The 24,728-nt window shown below is 52.2% G+C and overlaps 1 protein-coding gene across 3 annotated transcripts in view; it reads right to left on the bottom strand.

Annotated features, from left to right (window-relative positions):
* Positions 1–10,661, bottom strand: part of JPH3 (junctophilin 3) — a 111,521-nt gene extending 100,860 nt beyond the window's left edge. The window contains exons 1-2 of one of the 3 annotated variants that reach the window (XM_037743924.1): positions 9,652–10,317; positions 6,784–6,966 (exon numbers count right to left, since the gene is read on the bottom strand). In XM_037743924.1, coding sequence (XP_037599852.1) covers positions 6,917–6,966; positions 9,652–10,033 — 432 coding nt within the window. In that variant the 5' untranslated portion in view covers positions 10,034–10,317 and the 3' untranslated portion in view covers positions 6,784–6,916. Of the gene's footprint in view, positions 1–6,783; positions 6,967–8,553; positions 9,087–9,651 lie in introns of those variants that run through there. The other 2 variants (XM_017543678.2, XM_017543676.2) reach the window with 2 other exon arrangements.
* Positions 10,662–24,728: the final 14,067 nt, after the last annotated feature.

Here is a 24,728-nt window from a genome sequence, read left to right as displayed (position 1 = left end):
AAAAAAAAAAAAAAAAAAAAAAAGTGTGTGCTAAAGCAGTTTCCTGCATTGGAGTCGCCTGAGCAGCTCCAGACACAGATTCTGACCCTGGAAGTCAGCGGTGGGCCTGACAGCCTGCATTTCCAACAGTCTCCCAGGGACTCACTCTTGCTATCTCTAATGTGTAGCCAGGGTGACAAGGCATAAGCCCAGGACTGTGGTGTTTTGTTTTGTTTTTTGAGACAGAGTCTCACTCTGTCACCCAGGCTGGAGTGCAGTGGCACCACGTTGGCTAGCTGCAATCAATGCAAGCTCCGCCCCCAGGGATTGAAGCGATTCTCCTGCCTCAGCCTCCTGAGTAGCTGGGATGACAGGCATGCACCGCCATGCCCAGCTAATTTTTGTATTTTTAGTAAAGACAGGGTTTCACCGTGTTGGCCAGGCTTGTCTTGAACAACTGACCTCGTGATCCACCCACCCTAGCCTCCCAAAGTGCTGGGATTACAAGCGTGAGCCACGGGCTTGGCCAGGACTGTGGTTCTTAAAGTAAGGTCCCCAGACCAGCAGCCTCGGCATCGCCCAAAACTTGTAAGAAATATAAATTCTTGGGTGGCATCCCAGGCCCAGAAACTCAGGGGTGGGGCCGGCGATCTGTCTTGACACACCCTCCAGGTGGTTCTTATAACACTGAAGCTTGGGAAGCACTGCCATAGGGCAGCAGACAGAGGCAAGCCCACATCCTGACCAACTTAGACTCCACCAGCAGCAAACAGAGTGACGCTAAGGGTTTTTGGAAAGCATTTGCACCAGAGCACCCTCCCGGGTCCAAAACACCCATGACATTCCTGAAAGACGGAGATGGCACATGTTGAGAACGAAGAAATGTCATGACTTCATCAAAGAGACAGGGAAACTGAGGCCGAGGGAGACACAGCCTCCAACGAAGTCTGCAACCTCAGGCTTGGGATAACAACCATCACCCTAGTGCCCTTCCAGACTCAACTCAGGCCCTGCCTACCCCCCGGGAGCCTCTGCTGCTCCTTCAAGGACACACACACCTCCCCGGCCCCACCTCAGGCCCCTGCTCTGTGGTATTTCCATTCAGGACCCCCACTGTGGCATGAGAAACCCCAAATTATTCCATATATTTTGGTTTTGCATCCCCGTTCAGACTGCTTATTCCTCCTGGTAGAAGATATGACATCCTATTTCTTACATGTTCATTTTTATTTGTTTGTTTGTTTTTTCTAATCTTCTACATTACTGCAAACTCTGTACTGCATACGTAGCACTCAGCCAATATTTATGGGCTGATTCACTGAGGTTGGACCTGAGTTTTTCTGTCTTTGTGCCTTGAACACAATCTGAACCCGGCAAATGCTTCTCTGATGACGGAATGAATCGAGCCAAGGAAAAGGTAGCAGTAAAAAGATGGCAAGAAATTAAGCAGACTGGAGGATACTCATCTTTCTGTGGGTCTTTGTTCACACTTTGCAATGAATGCTACTCATTAAATCGTGGTCCAAAAATGCCTCCCAGTCATGACTGCTTCTCATCATTAGAATGGTTATCACTCCATTATTCACTGCATCCAACACCATCATCTTTCTGATATAAAACACTAGCAGTCTCTTAAGAAGCAATGACAAAGCCAACCACCAAACAAAATTGATCCAGGAATTAGAACAGGCATGTTTTGTTTGCTTGCTGGTTTGTCTTATTTCGTTTGAGACAGAGGCTCTCACTCTGTCACCCAGGCTGGAGGGCAGTGGTGCAATCTGGCTCACTGCAACCTCCGCCTCCCGGGTTCAAGCTATTCTCCTGCTTCAGCCTCCCGAGTAGCTGGGACTACAGGTGTGTGCCACCATGCCTGGCTAAATTTTCTATTTTTAGTAGAGATGGGGTTTCATCATGTTGGCAAGGCTGGTCTTGAACTCCTGACCTCCCGCCTCAGCCTCCCAAGATCCACCCGCCTCAGCCTCCCAAAGCGCTAGTATTACAAGTGTTAGCCACCATGCCTGGCCTTTTTTTTTTTTTTTTTTTTTTTTTTTGAGACGGAGTTTCACTTTATTGCCCAGGCTGGAGTACAGTGGTGCGATCTTGGCTCACTGTAACCTCCGCTTCCTGGGTTCAAGCAATTCTTTGCCTCAGCTTCCCAAGTAGCTGGGATTACAGGTGCCCCCTGCCATGTCCGGCTAATTTTTTTTTTTGTATTTTAGTAGAGACAGGGTTTCACCATTTTGGTCAGGCTGGTCTTTAACTCCTGACCTCGTAATCCACCTGCCTCGTTTTAATGCTAATTGTAAAGTGAGAGTGACCTGTGGACATAAGGGTCTCAGGGAAAAACTTCCCTTTAAATATATCCAGTTCTAAGGTCTTGCAATGAAACAGGCACATGAAATAATCATGGTAAACAAAATTACCAAATCCACCACATTTACTTGCACAATTCATCCCTTCCACAAACATTCATTGACCACCACGTGCCAGCACTATTTTAGTCACTGAGCACACAGCAGTGACCAGCAATGGATACACATCCCTTCCCATATGAAGCTTACACTCCAGACCAGTGTTGCCCAATGAAGCTTTCTGCACTGATAGTATGTTCTAGATCTACACTGTCCAATAGGGCGGCCACTAGTCCCATGTGGCTGCTGAGCCCTTGAAATGTGACTGGTACTTGTTCGTGACCTGTTAGGAACCAGGCCGCACAGCAGGAGGTGAGTGGTAACTGAGCTGTGAGTAGGTGAATTTCATCTATCGACAGCTGCTCTCCATCACTTGCATTACTGCCTGAGCTCCGCCTCCTGTGAGATCAGCAGTGGCTTTAGACTCACACAGGAATGCACACCCTATTGTGAATGGCTCATGCCAGGGATCTAGGTTGCACACTCTTTATGAGAATCTAATGTCCCACGATCTGTCACTGTCTCCCATCACCTCCAGATGAGATCATCTAGCTGCAGGAAAACAAGCTCAGGGCTCCCACTGATTGTACATTATGGTGAATTGTCTTATTACTTCACTATATATTACAATATAATAAGAATTGAAATAAAGTACACAATAAATATAATGCACTTGAATCCTCCCAAAACCATCCTCCAATCCTAGTCGGTGGAAAAATTGTCTTCTATGAAACTGGTCCCTGGTGCCAAAAGGTTGGGGACTGCTAGTCTAGAGGAATCATCTGTTGAGGTGGATGTAAAGAAAACGGTGGCAAAACAGTTTCACTGACTGACACAGACAAGTCATTCCTTTGTCTGCCTTCGGGTGTGGACTTATGACCCTGTTATGCTCCAAGAGAACTGAACACACACAACCTATGGCAGGAATACATCTTAGACTTCAGAGCAACTTCTACACATCTTACTATAAAGTCTCACCCCAGGCCAAGCGTGGTGGCTCACTCCTGTAATCCCAGCACTTTGAGAAGCTGAGGCGGGCAGATCGCCTGAGTTCAGGAGTTCGAGACCAGCCTGGCCAACATGGCAAAACCCTGTCTCTACTAAAATACAAAAAATTACCCAGCTATGCCAAGCACGGTGGCTTACAACTGTAATCCCAGCACTTTGGGAGGCTGAGGCGGGTGGGTCACGAGGTCAGGAGTTCAAGACCAGCCTGGCAAAGATGGTGAAACCTCATCCCTACTAAAAATACAAAAATTAGCCAGACATGGTAACGTGTGCATGTAAGCCCAGCTACTTGGGAGGTTGAGGCAGGGAATTTTTGCTTGAACCCGGGAGGCGGAGGTTGTAATGAGCCGAGATCACACCAGTGCGCCCCAGCTTGGGCGACAGAGAGAGACTCTATCTCAAAAAAAAAAAAAAAAAATTAGCCACGTATGGTAGCGCATAGCTGTAGTCCCAGCTGCTCAGGAGGCTGAGGCATGAGAATCAGTTGAGCCCGGGAGGCGGAGGTTGCAGTGAGCCAAGATCGTGCCACTGCACTCCAGCTTGGGCTGCAGAGGGAGACTGTCTCAAAAAAATAAAATAAAAACAAAAAAAATTCGGTCTGACCGCAAACCCACCTCCACAAGCTGGGAGCTGCTCTCCCAGTTGGCCAGAAGAGGGTGTGACCCGCAGAAGACACTTACTTTTTCAGGAAGGACAGTGTGGGGGTGAAAAAATAGGCAGGCATGCCAAGTGGCGGCACTTCCTGGAGTGTGGAGCCCACGCACTGACAGAGTAGGACCAGGCACACTTCCTTTTTCTCTTTTGAGATGGGTCTGGCTCTGTCAGCAAGCTGGAGTGCAGTGGCACCATCTTGGCTCAGTGCAGCCTTGACCTCCGGGGAACAAGCAATCCTCCCACCTCAGCCTCCTGAGTAGTGGGACCACAGGAGCGCGCCACCACACTCCACTAATTTTTGTATTTTTTGTAGAGACGGGGTCTCACAATGTTGCCCAGGCTGGTCTCAAACTCCTGGGCTCAAGTGATCCTCCCATCTTGGCCTCCCAAAGTGCTGGGATCGCAGGCGTGGCCCCCACATCCGGCGCAAGCGTAGACACACTTCTGGTGGTCACGTGTGCTGGAGGGTCTGGGGCCAGGCAGCCACTGGCAAGGGGAGGTGGTTTGGCTTGAAGAGGATGCCTGGAGGGAAAGCGGGCTGGCAAGCCATCCGGGCAGCCCAGAATGCCGGGAGCGCTCTCCAAGGTCCTGAAGGGACTGCCTCTCCTCCTGTCCTCTCTAGACAGGAAGCCAGCACCTTGCTCAAGTTCCAGCCAGGACCCCTGTGCAGCAGAGGCACCATCCACCACGCAACCTCTCACAGCCAGGAAACTACCAGCGGGGGAAGCGCCCTATCCACAGAGACACAGACCATTGTGGAAAATTCACACCAACATCACCCTCTCCTCTACTACTCACAACTCTTTTTGTCATCTAAGGACACAAAGGGCGTTACAGTCAACATTATTAGCTCACAGTTGAGAGTTAGTCATATTTAGAGTCGTGGAGGCCTGGGGAAAACAGGAAGAAAAAGCCTTGGAAGGAACAGCAGCAGTCCCTTCCCCCACCCCCACCCCTGCCCCCTCTTGCTCTCTCCCACTGGATGTCCTCAGAGAAGAAGAGGTCAGAGCTCTCTCTCTCCTTCTCTGTGTCAGCTGGGGCTGCTTACCCACTACTCCAGATCGCCACTGTAGGTGGGTGCTGGTCCTTACTCCCCAGCCAGCTCATCTCAGGATTCCTCAGATAAAGCCCGTCAAAGGGCCCGAGGGCTGACGTGGGTAGGGGTGCTCTTCAGCCACATTTCTTTCTCAGCTATAACTGGCAACAAAAAACTAGCTGTTTGCTTCTTCCCTTCGCTTTTCACCTTATGGAGCCTTTCACCACCCGGCCCCCAAAGTAGCGGAAAGAGAATCTGGGAGAAAATGCTTTCATCTTCAACTGCTCAGGGCTCGCTTGTTTCTGAAATGACTTTCTGTTGGCATAATCTCCACACCAATGAACGTATCTTCTCCTAACCTGGGCACTCATTTTAAAAAGAATTCACTTGTCACATAGTCATAGTCGAGCACAAAGAATATGCCCAATGGTAGTTTATTTTGTTTAATGAGGGATTTTTCTCCCTAAAAGGGGCACTAACAGCATAAACATATGTTTAAAATGGAAGCAAAGCACACCACTGCCTCTGTCATCTGAGCTCCCCGTTTACAAGGCTGGTAGAGATTCACAGTCCTTGTCCAGCAAAAAAGTCCAGGAGGGTGCAGTGGCTGCGTTTTAGGGGACGGGATGGAAAATGTCTCCGGGTAGCAGGTGTTTTGTGCGCGTGTGTGTGCGCAGGCGCCTGGGGGGATCTGATTCTGACTGTGGGTGTGTGTGATTTGTGTGGGCTGAGGAATCTGGGCCGGTGAACGGGACCTGAGTATGAGGGGGAGAGGCTTGGGCGTGAGATGACTCATGCCTCTCAGGGTGTAGGAGGGTTTATTGGAGGGGGAAACTTTTGATTCAAGGGGTTCTGTGTACACAGCACCCGAAGGAAAGATCTACCTGTTCAGTGAAGCACAGGCGTGCATGGTGGGTCTCAGGGGGTGAGGGGTCCTGGGCAGGGTATGGATGAGCACGTCTGTGCAAAGGCATTCACCTGCAATTCTGGGCCACCGTACCCACAACGGAAGAAGAGATATGAAGGAGAGGAAAGAACAGAAGGTATTTCTGCACAGCGGCATTTAGAGAGAGGTGTATCTAGCAAAAGCTCAGGCTCTGGGACAGCTGTCCTGAGTGTGTCCCGGTTCCTCCCAAGCCACAACCACTGAGAGCCTCCACCTCCCAGTGTGGAAAATGGGAATAACAAGAAAACCACCCTCCAGATGTATAAAAATTAAGAGCTATAATTCATTTAACACTTGCCACATGCTTAGCACACAGTAAGTATCTAATGTTGCTATTTACCACCATTTACATTATCACCATTCTCATGTCCAGATATTGGTTCTAATAATGATCATTACAAGTGACATGCATTGCCTAGGAACTGCAATGATAAAACTAATGGTAAATAACAATGAATGCTTATTATATTCCCGGCATAGCCATGCACCCCATTCTCAATTAATCCTCACCCACCTTACAGGTATTGTCATCAACCTTTTGTAAAGATGAAGAAACAAGCTCAAAGAGGTTAAGTAACTCACCCAAGGTCACAAAACAGGGCATGTAGGGCAGGGATTGAAGCCCAGGATGCAAGCTGGGTTGACTTCAGGCAGGTGGTCCTGTACCCCACACCCCTGGGCCTCACCATGCAAATAGTAGAAGCTACTCAGCTCAGTCAGGGAGTACTGTAAGGGGAGACACACCTGGAGGAGGAGGAGGAGTTGGCATAGGTGGCCCCAGGTGAAATTCCACACCAATTCCAACTGCACGTGGAATACACTGGCTATTGGTTCATCATTCATGAAAATCGTCATTTGCCCAAGTCAGCGCCAAGAGGGGGGCTAAGGTTCCAGAGCTTTGCTGATGGCTGCCCAATATTTCCCCATCTCTTGTGCAAAAGAAAAGTTGGAGTGGAGCTATGACCATTAACTCCTTCCTCACTGCCCCTCAGACACCGTCACCACCCACCAGTTGACTAGGAAGGAGGCATGCAGGCCTCTGCCCCATCCTGGCATTCCCCACACCCCTCAGCTCTCTCCATGGCCTGCCTGGGACACTCGGTGCCACAGTCACTCCAGTCACCTGCTTCCCAACAGGAAGCTGGGAGCCCTCCAGAAAAGCAGCCCAGATGTCCAGGCCTGAGTCCTCCAGATCAGAAGGGTCAATTCCATTTCCCATCATGCCATGTCACCAACTGAAAGGAAGAGCCGGCTTTGAAGCCCCCCATCTGCGTGCCTGCCTGGCTTCACCTATGGGAGAGCTGAGAACTGCAAACCCCTTGAGAGAATGTTTTACAATCTGGGCTTCTTCCAGACAATGTGATGTGGGAGCAAGGGGGGTTTGGCCCCAGACAGGTCGGGGACCCCTGCGGCCAAAGGCTGTGGGCCCTGGACTCCTGAATCACATAGCCCGGGCCTCACTGGCCTCATCTGTAGAAAGGACACAATCAGGTAGGACCACCAGGAGGGGAAGGGCTTAGGGGAGCAGGACACTGAGGGAGCTGGCTGGCTAGAGTATAGAGCCCAGGGAAGTCGACCCACAGAGAAAATCGTCCCTCCCCTTAACCCATCAGATCCTAAACTCAGGGCCAGCCACAGAATCAGATCTTCTCTTCCCCAGAAAGTCACAACATAATCGCCACCCCTTCTCCCGCAAACATAAGCTCCATGAAGGCAAAGATCTGTGTCTGCTTTGCTCAGTGTGGTTTTCCCAGAGCCTAGCACACTTGGCTCCTAGCAAGCGTGCCATTAGTATTTGTCGAATGAAAGAAATGATTCCTCAGGACACTGGAGATGTCTGGGGAGGGTGGGCAGAGTGAGGTGCTCTGCCTCACCCCCAGATATTCTCAGGATCTGGGGATCAGAGACAATGAGAGCCCTGGGCCCTCTCCTCTCCATGTCCTGCGTGAGCCAGGCCTGCACAGTCCTCCTGGAGCCCGCTCAAACGGGAGCACTCCGGAGGATGGCTCTGCAGAGCCTCATGGCCAGAGCCTGAGGGAGACAGCAGTCCATGGACTCCAAACAGCCAGCTGGAAGCGCCAGGCTGCCTGCCTGTCTCAGCCACCCACATCTGCTGCCCGGGCCTCCCTGTGCCTGCACACGCGCGCTCACACACACACATACACAGGCCCACAGCCTGGAACCAAGGGAGCACCGTCTGCTCCCGTCCGGCCCTCAGTGCCCCAGGGTCAGGGAAGCTCTCTAACCTGCTCCATGAAAACAAAAACGGCATTGAAAAGGCCGCCTGAGACAGGGGCTGGGCAGGGCTTTGACAGGCAGGAGCATTATATAATTAACTGCCCCAGACTCCTCCTCCTCTTCGGGTAATAACGAACCCTGCTTTTCAGTTGCATAAGCCAAAATAATAATTACTCTCCAGCCCCCCGCCACTCCTGGATGTGGCCGGGAAGCAGGTGTTCCGAGCTTTCTTCATGAGACTCGGAGGCAGCGATCAGGCGGGGAGGACCGGCGCACACGTTCGCTCAGGATTTTTATTCCCGGCAGAAGCACAAGTCATTGCTGCGTCTCACTCCCTTCCCAGGCATCCATGCCTGAAACAGGCGAGCTGCCCGAGGGAGGCAGGGGACCTACGCCTCTGAGAATGAGCTCCCACATGGGGGTGGACGGGTTGGGGAAGCCAGTTTGTTTGTTTGGGGTCTGGCTTCCAGGAAAGGCCCGGCTCTGTGCGTGTCAGGTGCACTGAGGAGTGGATATCCGGAGTATCCGGGAAGGCGGGCAGCTGCAGAGCCAGCCAAGGCTCCCTGCACAGAAACCATCTTACAGCGGCAGCGGCGGCAGCAGCAGCAAGAGCAGGCAGCTCCCTGGCTTCCGGCCCCGGCTCTGCCCCGAGTGTGGTGGCATCTTAGAATGAAGGAACAGGCCGATTCCCTCAACGAATGGTGAAAATGATGCAGCCACTGAAAGGCGAGATTCCTGGGCTCTCACTGAGCAGATGGGCCTCCCTCCTCCCTCCAGCAGCCTGCTTCGACAGCGCTAGCCCGCGTCCAACCACCTAGAAGTTTATTGCCTGGCCGTTTTGGTTCGGGTTGGCATCCCCCGCCCCTAGCGCTCCCCATCACTCCCTTTCCCTGGGCTTGGGCAGATTCGGGCCGAGGAAGGCCCTCAGGCGCCGCCGCAGGAACACCAGAAGCGAACCTGGGGCCTGATCGACTGGCGGTCTATAGGGTGGGGGGCAAAGCCAACAAGGGGAGGGGCCCTCGCCCAGCCCCCTCTGCCCTTGCTGGGTTCCCCGGGGCCGCGGGCCCAGCCTGGCCCTTCTCACAGGTTTCCGGCCTGCTGTGTCCGACGCACGGATGCTCTGCTGGGCCCCCCTTGGCTCGGCCCCCTGAAAGCCCCCAACACCCTTCAGCTGGCACAGCGGCACTGTCCCCACCAAGCAGCGAGGCAACCTGTAGCCAGGAGCCACCATGGCCTCCAGGGAAGCCAGGGAAAGGCCGCCCCTGGTGCCCACGGCCCAAGCGGAGGGCGCAGCTCAACTTCCCAGGAGAGCCACCGAAGGAGCGCGATCGCGGGCAGGTCCCCTCCCGCCCCGGTCCGGCCCGGCCCGCGGCACCTACCTCCGTCCGAGTAGGTTTCGGTCCCGTAGCCGTCCTGCAGCCCGTTGCTCCAGGTCCCTTCGTATTTGGCCCCGTTGCCCGCGCACTCCCGCACCCCGTAGCGCCCCTTGAATCCGTGCGTCCACTCGCCCTTGTACACCCACTTCCCCTTGCTCTCCAGGCCGATGCCGTGGCGCTTGCCCTGCGCCCAGGTGCCCTGGTACGTGTTGCCGCTGGGCCAGGTGTAGACGCCCAGCACCTCGAAGCCGTGGCTCCACGAGCCGGTGTATTCGCCCTGGCCCTTGGGGCCGGTGCACACGCCATGGCCGTGCGCCTTGCCGTCCTCCCAGCCTCCGCAGTAGGACCCTCCGTCGTCAAAATTAAACCTGCCCCCACTGGACATGCATGTAACTCGGTTCCAGATCCCGCAACCGGCGAAAACGGACTCAGGCGATCGGCAGAGCGGAGTCGCGGCCGCCGGCGGCCCCGGGTCGCGAGCGTTTCCCGGAGGAGAGGCGGACTCGGCCCCGGAGCGCGGTCTCGGGCGCAGGCGGCCGCGGCGCCGGCTCCGGAGGAATTTCAGTCAATCGGGGGCGATTATTCCTTTTCGAGCTGCGCCGCGGAGCCTGACCAGCGTCTCGCGCTCCCGCTGGAGACAGGACCGGAGGGGAGGGGGAGGGGAGGAGGGAGGGAGGGGGCAGGAGCGGCGGCGGGGCCCGCGGCTCCACCTCAGCGGCGAGGGCCCCTCGCCGGCAGCCCCGCGGGGAGGGCGCCACGCCGAGGCCGGGCAGGGGGCGGTTCAGGCCCGGGCCGCGGCCCCCCACCTGCGGCTGCCGCGCTGCGGGCGCCCGAGGGCGGCGGCGGCGGGGCCCGCGGGCGGCGGCGGCACGGGCGGCGGCGCGGGCGGCTGCACCATATTGGGGGCCGCGGGCCGGGCGCGGGGCGGCGGCGGCGGCGGCAGCAGCAATGCGGCGGCTCGGGCGGCGGCGGCGGTGGCGGCGGCGTGCGCTCGGGGCCCGGCTCGCGCGCTCAGGCCGCGCGGCGCGCGCCCGCACCTCGCCCGCCCGCGCGCCCCCGCCCCAGCCCCAGCCCCCGCCCGCCCCCGGAGCACGGCGGCCCCGAGAGGGGCGCGGCCCAGCCGGCTAGGGCCGCGGCGGGACGCGCGGGCGGGGACCCCGGGCGCCCCGCCCTCCGCGCCCTCCGCGCCCCCCGCCCCGCGCTCCCCTCCCCGGGCTTTCCCGGGGCCCCCGCCGGCCTGGAATCCGGGGTCCAGCCGGGGCGCCCCCGCCCACTCCGGGACTGGTATTTAAAGGTACAGGAACTGCGTAATGGGAAGGCTCCCAGCACCCAGGGCGCCCTCGGCCCCCTGCAGGGAACCTGGCGGTGAGGCCGGCTGAGCAGGCCCCGCGAGCTGGGCGCCCCTGCCCCTGCCCTGCCCCTGTTCGCCCCCGCGAGTCTCCCCTCCCACTGGGTTCGGATCTGGCCCGCCTGCCCCTGACTCGACTGAGGCCCTTTGCAAACCACAGGTGGTTTTCTCCGGTGACAAACAATCCTTCCTTCTTCCTTCCGGGCAGCTTGGGTCCAAGGGTGGGGGGAGGGGGCTCACCCCAGAAAACGGGGATTTGGCGAATCCTTCTCCCCTATTAATTAAGTGAAAGTCGGGACACGCGCACGTATCTTGGAGCAAAGTCACCCGAATTCCGTGCGCCCTGGCCAACAGGTAGCCCCCACACACACACTCAGGGACGGTCGCGCTTTGGGGGAGTGGGACCGCCATTCGGGCGTTTCTAGGTCTCTCTCCACACACACTCTCACCCTCCGCCACCCTCCAAGAGATGGTGTCTGGTTCTTGGATCCGAGCATCCTGGGACCCATTTAAAATGCATTTCCTGGACCATACATCATCAGGCAGAAGCTGGTGGCCCCAGCCCTCCTGAAATGCTTGCGGGGAAATGGCAGCAGCCCGGTGGGGAGGGGGTGGGGAGGGTGCACAGGGTCCCCGCGCTGGGAGTGTGGGCCGGTGACTTCGCAGCGCGGTGTGCCAGGAACTGCAAGCCAGGCCTGGAGCCTGAGATTAGGACTGGTAAAGAGGTGCGCTCCGGAGCATCCAATCAGCCAGAGGCCCTGCTCAGCTCTTCCCCTGTGGAGAGAATCACGATGGTCCCCACTCTTGGCTCATCCGGCTCTCAGGAAAATCAGCCCCTCTTTGGAGTCCCGGAATTCAACCTCAACCTCTTGCCTTGGGCACCGAAGCCCCCTCCCCAGAGTACCGGCGGCTAGGACAGTCACCTCCTCATACACGCACAGTCAACAAGGGACATTGAGGGCAATGGGCTTACTTTTTTTGGTTTTGTGCAGTTAGAGTGATTCAGTGAGCTTTCTAGCACTGTCTCCCTCTGCCCCTCTGCGGAAATTCTCTACACGTGTGCGGTGGCATCACAGGACCAGCTACATCTTGGACTTTATTGGAAGCTGCCAAATCGCTTTCCAAACACCTGGAGCAATTGACCTCTCACCCTGCAGCGTGTCTGGGTTGGTGGTTCTCTATTTCCTGGCCGACACTGGTGTCCTCAAACTTCTGGTTTTCTTTCCATTTATTTTACCTTGTTCATCTAAATGGGGATGAAGAGCATCTCTGCGCTGTTTCATGTCCATGAAAATTTCCCTATTGTAAATGTGTGGGCCAAAGGAACTACACCCTTGTCCTCAAGAGATTCAGGTCCAAATCCTGGCCCCGGGCCCAGGAGCAGTGTGGCTTTGGGCGGCCACCTAATGTCTTAGAGCTCCGTTTTCTCATCTGTAAAATGGAGATGACATAGTTCCCATAGGGTTACTGTGGGAATTCAAAAGCTAGGCACCCAGCACGCATTAAATGTTCCGGAAGTGAGAAGCAATGTTGTTTCTGGAGGCCAGCCCCCCAAGGAGGGTCATGGATTCCTGCGTGCAGACGCCCAGCCCTCTGCCTGTTGAAATAAACATTGCCACGACTCCTATGCTCTACTTTTTATTTCTTCCATTTTATTTCCAACCCTTTTGCTGCTGAATCAGCAGCCCTCTTTCACACAAGCAGTGGATTGCAACTGAGCTCCTACTGGAACACAGTGATTACTTCCAAGCAATTAATGGTCAGCACCTTCCACCTTTGGCCAGTGTACAGTGCACTCCTTTGCAGTTCCAAGCCCCTGTCCCCAACTCCAACTGACCCTCTTTCATTTCCTGTAGTCCGTCACTGCAGCACTGACAGGCTGTAGTCTTTGAAAGGCAGCTATTAGGGGCATTTGTTCTGTGCAATTTGGAAATCATTCCCCTGCAAAGTAGGGCTGGCAGTATTGATTTCGTTTTGGAGGAAACTCTCCAAGCCTATAAACATAGTACCACCCAGCCATTTAAAAACAAAAACCAGGGAGAAAGATAAAAAAGCCGTAGCCCATATGTGAGCCAGACACTAGGCTAAGACAGCACATTGGTGATCTTATGGATTCGGGTGATGTAGAATTGCACGCTCCTTTTTAAAAGACTCACTTAGTCCCACCAAGGTAAAGTGCCTTGCCAGAGGGAAAATAATGACTGGACAGGATTCAAGCCCACGTCTGCCTGGCCTTCCAACCTGCACCCTTTCTGGCCTCCAGGCATGGGTCCTTGCTCTTTTGCCTGGTGCCTCTTCCCATGACAGTAGACCACGAAATCTTTCCTGTCTCAGCTCCAGAGAGGCTCCCTGACTCTACTGCAGAGAGAAAGTTCCCCCTTCGTCCTACAAAAGCCTGTTGGTCTCCTTCAAAGAACTGAGCCACAATCGACTTATCTGTGCTTGCCTTCTTGTCTGTGCCTGTGTTTACTGTAACACTGTGAAATGTCCACAAGAGCCCCCATTCCACCTGATCTTCTTTCAGTGTGGGGCTGGCACCCTCCTGTTGAGAGGAGGGCTCTGCATTCCCTTCCCCTGAATCTGTGCCAGTGTGCAATGATCACAAAAGTCACATCATGTGACTTCAAAGGCCAGTTCATAAAGAGCAGCACAGCTTCTGCCTCATGATCTTGGGGTGCTCAAGCTTGGAAGCGAGTTGCCATGCTGTAAGGAAGCCTAAGCAGCACCTGGACATGCCAACAAGGAGAGAAACAAGGTCCTCCAGCTGACAGCCCCAGCCAGCCACCCAGCCAGCAGCCAGCACCATTTGACAGCCATAAAAGTATACCATCTTGAAAGTGGACCCTCCAGACCCCAGGCAGGACACCCAGCTAAAACTGCATGGAGCTTAGACAAGCGTTCCCCATCATATCTTGTCATAATTTCAATTTTCTGAAAAAAAATTGTTATTTTAAGCCAGGCATCACACAAACTGTGATCCAGAGGCCAAACCTACCCCACTGCCTATTTTCATAAACAGAATTTTATTGAAGTAGATCCATGGCCATTTATTTATGTGTATCTAGAGTGGCTTTTACACTGCCACCTAAGAGTGGAGTAGTTGTGACAGACACCATATAACTCATAAAGCCGAAAATATTTACCATGTTGTCCTTTACAGAAAACGTTTACCAAGTCCTGTGTATTAGTCTTTGAGGAACATCATAACAAAATACTGCAGACTGGGTGGCTGAAACAACAGCAATGTCTTATAGTTTTGGAGGCTAAAAGTCCAAGATCAAGGCTCGGGCTGATTCAGTCCCTGGTGAGAGTTCTCTGCCCAGCTTGCAGATGGCCACTTTCCCACTGTGCCATGACCCCAGCCTCTCTCTCTTACTGGGCCCCACATCTCTGCTGTCAGCCAGTCTGCCTCGTGTTTCTGCCCTCCACAGACCAGCTTTCTCTGCTGCAGTCTGCTTTTCCCATCCTGAAGTCACTAACCTGGACTCCGGGGATCCGGATTCCTGAGTCTTAAGAGAGACATTCAGCCTGGGTCAGGTGTCCCTTCCTGACTCGATCAGCTGTGGTCAAGTAGTGGGGGCCACGGTCCTCCCTTATGATGGCAGAAAAGATGTGATCAGCATTTTTAGTGTAAGTACAGGAAGCAAATTCTGAGCCCAAAATTGGGATATGAGTTCTGTCAATAAGACATGATTTAAAATTGAGAATGGAAGGTATTTGAAAAAAATGATAAGCATGATTTTACTTCCTTACTTACTAAGATCTAGAACTACCCATGACTCTAGATAGCACTGTCCCTGGTCATTCAATTTCAAGATGAAGATAATTATGGAAAGAGGAGTGAGAGGAAGGAAGAAGATGGGAATAAAGCAGAAGTAATTTGGATGGATTAGCAAGAAGGAAAAAGAAAGTTTGTGATGGCGATGATATAAAGGACAGTGAAGATGATGATGTGTTAGTGATGACAATGGTGATGGTGGTGATGATTATAATGATGGTGATGGTGTTGATGATGGCAACAATGACAGTGATGGTAGCAATGGTGATGGTAATGATGATGGTGGTGATGGTAATGGTGGTGATGGTGATGATTATAATGATGGTGATGGTGGTGGTGATGGTGATGCTGTTGATGGTGATAGTGGTGGTGATGGTAATGATAATGGTGTTGATGATGGTGATGGTGGTGATGGTGATGATGGTGGTGATGATGGTAAGGATGGTGATGATGACAGTGATGGTGATGTGATGGTGGCAATGGTGATGGTGATGATGGTGATGGTGATGATGGTGATGGTGATGGTGATGGTGATGATGGTGGTGATGATGACAGTGATGGTGATGTGATGGTGGCAATGGTGATGGTGATGATGGTGATGGTGATGATGGTGGTGATGATGGTAATGATGGTGATGATGACAGTGATGGTGATGTGATGGTGGCAATGGTGATGGTGATGATGGTGATGGTGATGGTGGTGACAGCGATGATGATTATAATGATGGTGACGGTGGTGGTGATGGTGATGATGGTGATGATTATAATGATGGGGATGGGGATGGTGGTGGTGATGGTGATGATAATGGTGGTGATGATGGTGATGGTGATGGTGGTGATGGTGATGATTATAATGATGGGGATGGGGATGGTGGTGGTGATGGTGATGATGGTGGTGTTGATGATGGTGGTGGTGATAGTGGTGATGATGGTTGTGATTATAATGGTGTTGATGATGATGGTGGTGATGATGGCGATGACAGTGACGGTGATGAGGATTATGAGAATGGTGATCATGGTAGTAATAATGATAGGGACAATGGTTACATTTATATGCCTGGCTCTGTGCTGAACATATTTTATCATATCATATTTAATCTTAAAACAACTTTATGAGACTGGTAGTATTATCATTTTACAGATGTCATCTGTAAAATGTCATTAGAGCCAACTCACTTACCTAAGGTGGAAGTGAACAAGCAGTTTACAGCAGAGCACAGGCTTGCAGCCACCACACTCTTCTGTCTCAAGTGTGTAAATCTCCCCTCGCTGGGAAAAAATGAGTTGTCTCTGGCCAAGCCACATATTTGTATAATGTAATGAATACTTAAATAGCAAATGCCCAGATAATGACCACCCAGCTCAAGGAATTAGACATTATTGAACCCCCAAATCCCACTGTGTGTTCCTCTCCAACCCTAACCTTCTCCTCCCTCCAGGCTGAGCCATTAACCTGAATTTGTGATCACCTTTGCTTTTCTTTATAATGCTACCACCTGCCTATGTGCATCTTAAGAACCATGGCCTAGTTTCTCCTGTTTTTGAGTTTCGTGTGACCGGAATCATACCAAATACATTCTTTCCTGCCTAACATCCTGCTTGAGATTCACCCATGGGGCTGGGTCTCTAAGGTTCATTTGTTCTCTTTACTGTATAGTATTCTATCCTGTGAATATCTCAAATGTGACTCAACCCTTCTACTCTAGGTAGACATAAGAGTTGCTTATAGTGGCCGGGCACAGTGGCTCATGCCTGTAATCCCACCACTTTAGGAGGCCGAGGCAGGCAGATCGTGAGGTCAGGAGTTCAAGACCAGCCTGACCAATATGGTGAAACCCCATCTCTACTAAAAATACAAAAATTAGCTGGGCATGGTGGTGCGTGCCTATAGTCCCAGTTACTAGGGAGGCTGAGGCAGGAGAATCACTTGAACCCTGGAGGTGGAGTTTGCAGTGAGCCAAGATTGCACCACTGCACACTCCAACCTGGGTGACAGAGCAAGACTCCATCTCAAAAACAAACAAAAAAAAAAGAAAAAACAAAACAAAAAAAACGCTGCCTATGGTTTGTGGCTGTTTTTATTAAAAACAACTGCTTTCACTTTCTTGTCTGTGTATCCTGGAATGCATGCACACATCTCTTTACTGCAGAACACTCATTCACTCTCAGCCTTCACCATAAACACCCTCTCCGGGGTCCCTGGAGCCACTTTAGGTGTCTGTGAGCTCTGTCAGCACCTGTGCACCCCCATTATAGCATATACCACTCTGCCATGTAATTATCTTTTTACTCACGGTCTCGTCCACTCAAAAGGGGAGTGGGGAGCCCTGCCAGATTTCCCTTCTCCTTCTCTCTCTTTCTCTCTTCTCCTCAGCAACTGCCATGATGTCTGGCACACAGTAGGGGTGCAATCGTTACATTTTTGAGTAAATGATAAATGAACAAACAACTACATGAATGGGCAGTAAGCATCCCCTAAACATTTGTTGAATCAATGCTTGTCACATAAAATGAAGGGTGCAGTCTGAAAGTGCTTTTAAGACACTCAGCTGTGGCTGTTTCTGATCTGTATTTTGACCTTGTTTGACACAACCTGATAGTGCCAACATGGCACTTGGGGATGGCTGTAGAGAGAATTACAGAGGTCCCACTCACCCCTTCCTGCTCAGAAGAGGATGTTGAACACATAAAGACATCCATGCCAGGCATGGTGGCTCATGCCTGTAATCCCAGCACTTTGGGAGGCTGAGGCTGGTGGATCACCGGAGGTCAGGAGTTCAAGACCAGCCCTGCCAACATGGTAAAACCGCATCTCTACTAAAAATACAAAAATTAGACAGGTGTAGTGGCATGTACCTGTAGTCCCAGCTATTTGAGAGGCCCAGGCAGAAGAATCATGTAAACTCACGAGGCAGGGGTTGCAGTGAGCCAAGATGGCGCCACTGTACTCCAGCCAGGACGACAGAGTGAGACTCCATCTCCGAAAAGAGAAAAAAGAGGTGAGGGGAGCCGAGGGGAGGGGAGGTGAAGGCAGAGAAGAGCTATCCAAAGAAACGCTTCCCCAGATGAACTGCTTTTATTTATTCTCTCCCCCTTGTCTGCCTCCCAGGGCTAACAGGTGTGCTTAGCCCTCATTAGGCTGAGGTGGCTAGTGGTTTCCTTGTACCTTTGTCTTACCTACCGTGGATCCGACTCGTTCATCCCAGCGGACGGTCACTGAGCAGTGCGGGTGGCAGGAAGAGGTTCGTGAATCCTCTGGTTCATCTAGGAAGGCAGCAACAGTCATGGAGTCTGGGCAAGGCTTTGGGAAGAGGCTGAGCTACTCCAGGAGGGCAGGTGAAACCAAAAGTCAAAGCCAGGGTGGAAAGAGTCAGAAACTGGGGAGATGAACCTAAAAGTCACAATAGTGGATTGGAGCCCTGGCCGGTGTAGACCAGCTTCCAGCAGCGCGCAGGCCAGGCCAGGTGAGTTCCCACCTGTCCCGTCGAGGCAGGTTTTCATCAGTGCTCACTGGCCTCAGGATAACGCCCAGTCTCCTTCACAGGGATTCCAAGGCTCTCCCGAGCTGCTGTCTGCCTAGCCCGCCTGCCTCCTGGTCTTCACATCATGCTCCAGTTCCCATATCCCGCCTGCTCCAGCCAGCTTCTGCCTGTCCATATTCTGTTCCCTCTGCCTGGTGTATTCATTCAAGTCTCTCCTTCTTCCAGGAAGCCTGCCTGGGCCCCCACCCACCAAAGGCATCAGCGCTCAGCACCCCTGTGGCCGGGTCTGTGTCATCATCAGCGCCTGTCACTAAATGCTTTACGGCAGGGACCAGGTCCGCTGTGTTCACGTTCTCTCCCCAGGGCAGTCAGTGTCTGTATACACTAGGTATTCAATACATGCATGTGGGTGACCAAATGAATGAATATGATGGTGAAGTAGTTTCTTGGGATCACAGAGCAACTGAGAGGTAATGAGGGACTGTGGACAGCTCCCTTTCTCTTCAAGAACTTCCCCCACCTTGCCTTCTGCCTAGATGGGCCAGGGTGGCCTTGCCCTCCTCCTCTCCTATGCCAGTGCAGCCTGCAGGGGACTTGGGCTGCCCATGAGCCACTCTTTTTGTTTTTAGTAGAAATGGGGTTTTACCATGCTGGCTAGGCTGGTCTGAAACTCTTGGGCTCAAGGTATCTACCTGCCTCGGCCTCCCAAAGTGTTGGGATTACAGGGGTGAGCCACTGCGCCTGGCAGCGGGATTTCTCTCTAGGATAGTGGAAAGGTAAAATGACATTGTGGTGATAGTTTACAACTTTATGAATTACTGAAAACAATGAATTGTACACTTCAAACAGGTGAATTGTATGGAATGTAAATTCCAGGAAGCCTTCTTCCGGGAAGCCTAGCCAGAAGGCTTCCTGGAAGAAGGAGAGACCCCTTAACTGGGGCAAAAGCACTCAGGTGTCTCCATATACTCAGCCCTTGTGTGGGAAGGGCTTGGCCTAGGAGCTGACAACCTATTTCAGACGCTGGATCCAACATTACTTAAAGCCAAACTACCTCTGAACCAACCCATTGACCAAGGAATAGGCACCAACAAATTCCCTTTTCGCCTAGATCACTTTGAGTTGGGTTTTCTAGCATTCGAAAATGAAAAAAATTTTTTTAAATATTTATGGAGATATAATTTACTTTCCATACGATCCACCTGTTTGAAGCATACAATTCAATGCTTTCAGTAATTCATAAAGTTGTAAGCTATCACCACAATGTCATTTTACCTTTTCACGACCCCAGAAAGAAACCCATACCCTGCCAGGTGCAGTGGCTCATGCCTGTAATCCCAACGCTTGGGAGGCCAAGGGAGGCGGATCCCTTGAGCCCAGGAGTTTGAGACCAGCCTGGCCACCATGGTGAAACCCCGTTTCTAATAAAAACAAAAAATTAGCCAGGCGTGCTGGCGTGTGCCTGTGGTCCCAGCTGCTCAGGAGGCTGAGGTGGGAGGATCACCTGAGCCTGGGAGGTCAAGGCTGCAGCAGTGAGCTGTGATTACACCACCACGCCCCAGGCTGTGTGACAGAGGGAGACCCTGTCTCCAAAAAAAAAAAAAAAAAGAAAAGAAAAGAAAAGAAAGGGAAGGGAAGGGAGATGAGGGGAGGGAGAAAGGGGCTGGGTGCAGTGGCCCACGCCTTAACCCCAGCACTTTGGGAGGCCAAGGTGGGCGGATCATGAGGTCAGGAGATCAAGACCATCCTGACTAATATGGAGAAACCCCATCTCTACTAAAAATACAAAAAACTAGCTGGGTGTGGTGGTGGGCGCCTGTAGTCCCAGCTACTCAGGAGGCTGAGGCAGGAGAATCGCTTGAACCTGGGAGGCAGAGGTTTCAGTGAGCCAAGATCGCACCATTGTACTCCAGCCTGGGCAACAGAGTGAGACTCCATCTCGAAAAAAAAAAACAGAACAAACAAATGAGCAAAAGAAGGAAAAGAAAGCAAGCCCATACTCTTTAGCAGTCTCTCCTCATTCCCCCACAGCGCCTCCAGACCCTGGCAACTACTCATCTGTTTCCTGTTTCCCTGGATTTCCCAGTTCTGGAGATTTGGTGTGAATATAACTGTGTAATATGTGATCTTCTGTGTTGGCTTCTTTCGCTGAGCGTCGTGTTTTGAGGTTCCTCCGTGTTATAATGAGTACTGGTGCTTTCATCCCTATTCTGTCCAGTTAATCTTCCACTGCATGTCTGGACCACGCTTTGTCTGTTCCTCAGTGGATGAAATGTGGGGTGTTTCTAGCTTAGGGCTATAATGAACGTGCATGTTTGGGTGAACATAAATTTTCAACTTTCTTGGGTATATACCTAAAGGCAGTAGAATTGCCCGGTCATATGGTAACTGTGTATTTTTTACCTTTTAAGGAGCTGCCAAACTGTTTCCACGGCGGGCGCATCATCCTTCCTTTCCACCAGCAGCACACACAGGTTCCAGCTTCTCCAGATCTTCTTCCACACTTGTTTTTGTCTGTCGTTCTGAAGACAGCGTCCTCAGAAAGACGTGCAGTCGGGCTGTCATTTGCTCTCCCTGATGATGAGAGTTGCTACGCGTCTTTGCAAGCGCTTATTGACCATCTGTACGTCCTCTTGCAGAAATGCCCGTTCAGACCCTTTGCCCATTTTATTTTATTTTTCTCCAAGTTATTGATAGAGACTTTGCCCAGACTTTTATTACTGAGTTACAGGAGTTCTTTATACATTCTGGATGCAAGTCTCTTATCAGAGATAAAATTTGTGAATATTTTCTTCCATTCTGTGAGTTGTCTTTTCACTTTCTTCATAGTATCATTTGCAGCACAAATTTTTAATTTTGATAAAACCTAATCTAAAATCTTTCTCTTTTTTTAGCTCCTTCTTCGGATGCTGTGGCTGCAGGAGCCCAGCTGATACACTCACCTTCTTTGTGAGGACGCTCACGCACATCCATCCTCCTCTGCTCCATGCCCTCATGGCCCTGTAAGAACAGGAAATACAGCGTGTGGTGCCAGCCGCCGCCATTTCAGATGTGGCAGCCCTGCCTCTCAAATGAGAGCCTTGTGCCCTGAGGATGGGGCGTGTGTTGGAACCAAGACATCAGTCTTGTCCTGCCCCCGTGGCCTGTTCTTGGAGAAAGTGACTCAGAAGCATGGACAGACCAGGACAAATCCGGCTCTGAGACACTGACTCCTGCCCCACACTGTGGCCAGAGCTGACGGGATATCCAAGGGCTTCCTGGAGGAAGGGCTGGTCACAGGGTGGCCATCGGGAAATGGAAGACATGCGTGAGGGGAGGTCACAGGATGACAACTCAAGTGCAACTCCACCCCTTTGGGGGCCAAAGACCATGGAGCTCCCTTGAGCCGGAGTGACTCTCCCACCCCATGACAGCTCCTGTGAGCTCCACCTTATCCAAGAACATGTCTTGTCTTGGGATAGCAGAAGCGAGTCTCTGCCCTTCACCAGGTGGGGAGCTGGGTGGGATCAAGGCTCCTCTTTTTGCTCCAACCCCTTCCCCACCCACCCTTGCTGTCCCCAAACCAGACCCTTCACCCTGAACATTCAACAGCTCACTCAGGAATCATCCAAGAAAGGTGAGGCCAGGGCTGGGAATGCGATCAGGAACAAAACCGACGTGGACTTGACCCGTGTGGCTGACGCGTGACCGGCTGTCGAAGCTCAGCACATTCAGTCAACCAATGGCAAGTATGGTTGCTGATGACCTGAAGATGGGTCTGGCTGACAAGTAGTTATGTCAGCTACAGAATCTCCTAACTGAATAAGAACTAAAGAACTTCCGGAAGCCTGGAGTGAGCTCTGAAGATTTGTGTTCAGTCCTGACTCTGCCCCTTGCTAGCTGAGTGGTCTTGGGTAAATTACACCGCCTTTCTGAGCCTGTGAGTTGTCACCTTTAAATAGGAAGAAAAAACCAGCCCCTCCTCTCTGCACAGAATGAGATTGTGTGCACACGGTGAATGTAAGTACCTGTCCCTGTTAACAGCAGCAATCCCTCCTATCCATGGACAACTGTGAACCAGGGGCTGAGTCCCAAGAGATGGGAGAGGCAGAGCCACTAGCCTGGGAGCTCTGTGTGTTTCCTGGAGACTTGGCTAAAGAGAACAGGGTTCCGTTCACATCCCCACTGCCCCAGCTCCCGGACACCTTCACCTTCCAAAGGGACCAAGGCTCTGGGAAGATGAAAGGTGGCTCCTCCACACAAGAAGTGGGGAGCCCAAGAGCAGCTCTGAAAAACGCACCAGCCCTTCCTCCAGGAAGCCCTTGGATATGACACAGCATCAGTTTCACTCTCCCTTATATCATCATCGCCATCACAAACTTTCTTTTTCCTTCCTGCTAGTCCATCCGAATTCCTTCTGCTTTATCCCTCTCTTCTTCCTTCCTCCTACCTCTCTTTTCATAATTGCCTTCATCTTGAAATTGAATGATCGATGACAGTAAAGAGAACAGGGTTCCGTTCACATCCCCACTGCCCCAGCTCCCCAACACCTTCACCTTCCAATGAGGCCAAGGCTCTGGGAAGATGAAGGTAGCTCCTCCGCACGAAAAGGCGTGGGGAGCCCATGAGTTACAGCTTCCTACTGTGCAGAGCAGCTTTTAAAAATGCAGCTGGGGGCAGACACAGTGGCTCACGCCTGTAACCTCCGCACTTTGGGAGGCTGAGGTGGGAGGGTCCCTTGAGACCAGGAGTTTCAGGCCAGCCTGGGCAACAGAGCAAGGCCCCGTCTCTATGAAAATAAATAAATAACAACACAACATAACATAAAAATGCACTTGGTTCATACCATAACCATTGTGGTTATTACAGAAATTTCACAAAATACAGAAAATCACAGAAAATGAAAATCGTCATCCCAAACTATGGAGCATTTACCATGGTTAACGGTTATTTCCTTCCAGTTGTTTTTTTCTATGTACTTTTAACACAGATATGTTTTACAAAATTAAGATCAGACTGAAAAGGCTGATTTGCTCTCACCTTTTTTTTGCTTTGCGATCTATTCTGGACATTTTCCCATTTCGTTAAATTGTCCTCTATGGTCCTACTTAATGGAAGCTGGGGCCCTTCTATCTCTATTAATAATAGCAAACGTTTTTATGTTTATTCCTTTTACGTACTGCTTTAGAGCCTTCTAATGTTTATATAGGGCTTACTTTTCAACGCTTTGTGTATTATTAACTCATTTAATCCTCACAACAGCCATGCGAAGTAAGTGTGCAATTATGACTCCATTTTACAGAGGAGGAAGTTGAGGAACAGAGAGGTAAAGCCACTTGCCCAAAGTCACACAGCTGCTAAGCAGCAGGGTAGGGATATGAACCCAGGCAGTGTGGCTCCAGAATTCACAATGCCTCTGAAACAACCTCACTGTGGGCAGAAACCCAGCAAGAACAGTGCTGGAGGAGGGTGGGCTTCTTCTCTGGGGCTCTGGAAGACTAGAGGTGGCAGGAGGCCAGCTGGCTCTAGACCAACATGTCACCAATGCTGGGCCATCTGTGTCCCTGGCCACCCATTCCCAGGAGTTTGCAGTGGGGAGGTGGCCATGGCTGTCCGTGGGAACACGTGTGCCTACTAGAGTACTGGGAACCCAGTGAATGGGTAGATACCACAGCTGTGGTTCCATAGTGACACCAGGGTTGGTGGGGACATCCCTTCCCACCCCTTGGTCCTGAGCACCAGGTTCTAGAATGTGGACTGCCCTGGGCTGCCCATGGCGATGCCAGCCCCCAGTCAGCACAGACAGGGTCGTCACTGGCCACCAGAAGCCAGGACACCAGCACCGACCACAGCAACCAAAGCCAGGCGGGCCTCAGCCTGCAGGATGGCACGCTCCTCCCGCCGGGAAGCCACAGGAGCCCCGGGGGTTCTTGGACTTTTTACAGGGGCAGGGAGAGGGGACAGTCCAGGGAGGAAGGCAGAGATTCAGGGCCGATACAGAGTGGTGTTGACCAAATGCACCTGAATGTACTACAAGGGTGGGGGGTGTCAGCCATGACTCAGAGAGAAGGATGCCAGGTGCACAGACGGGCACCTCGATCCTAGGCAGCCCTGGAGCTGGAGCTGGGAGTGCCCCACAGCCTCTCGATTGTAAATAACGCCGCTGCGGGGACCATGTGCTGCCAAGGCTGGTGGCGGGGACAAGCAGTCTAGGCGCCGGCTGTCTGAATTAAACTCCTGACGCCACCTCATCCTGGCTGGGCAGCCTGACGCTCCTTAGGCCCCCAGAGCCTCCGTATCTTCTCTGTCAGAGCGGCCACCTCCCAGCGTTTCTTCGTGGAGGAAACGGGAGCCTCCACCAGGGCCAGGGCGCTACAACATCTGTGGCGAGCATGGAGTCACTCTTCAGAATGCTTCCGTGTGTGTGTGTGTGTGTGTGTGTGTGTGTGTGGTTACTCCTGCAAATGCTTCCGTGTGTATGTGTGTGTGTGTGT

This window comes from Cebus imitator, unplaced genomic scaffold (genome assembly GCF_001604975.1).
Source record: "Cebus imitator isolate Cc_AM_T3 unplaced genomic scaffold, Cebus_imitator-1.0 Scaffold159, whole genome shotgun sequence".
Classification (NCBI taxonomy): Eukaryota; Metazoa; Chordata; class Mammalia; order Primates; family Cebidae; genus Cebus; species Cebus imitator.
The sequence above is the reverse complement of the archived record's forward strand: the minus strand, read 5'-3'. Positions and strand labels throughout refer to the sequence as shown.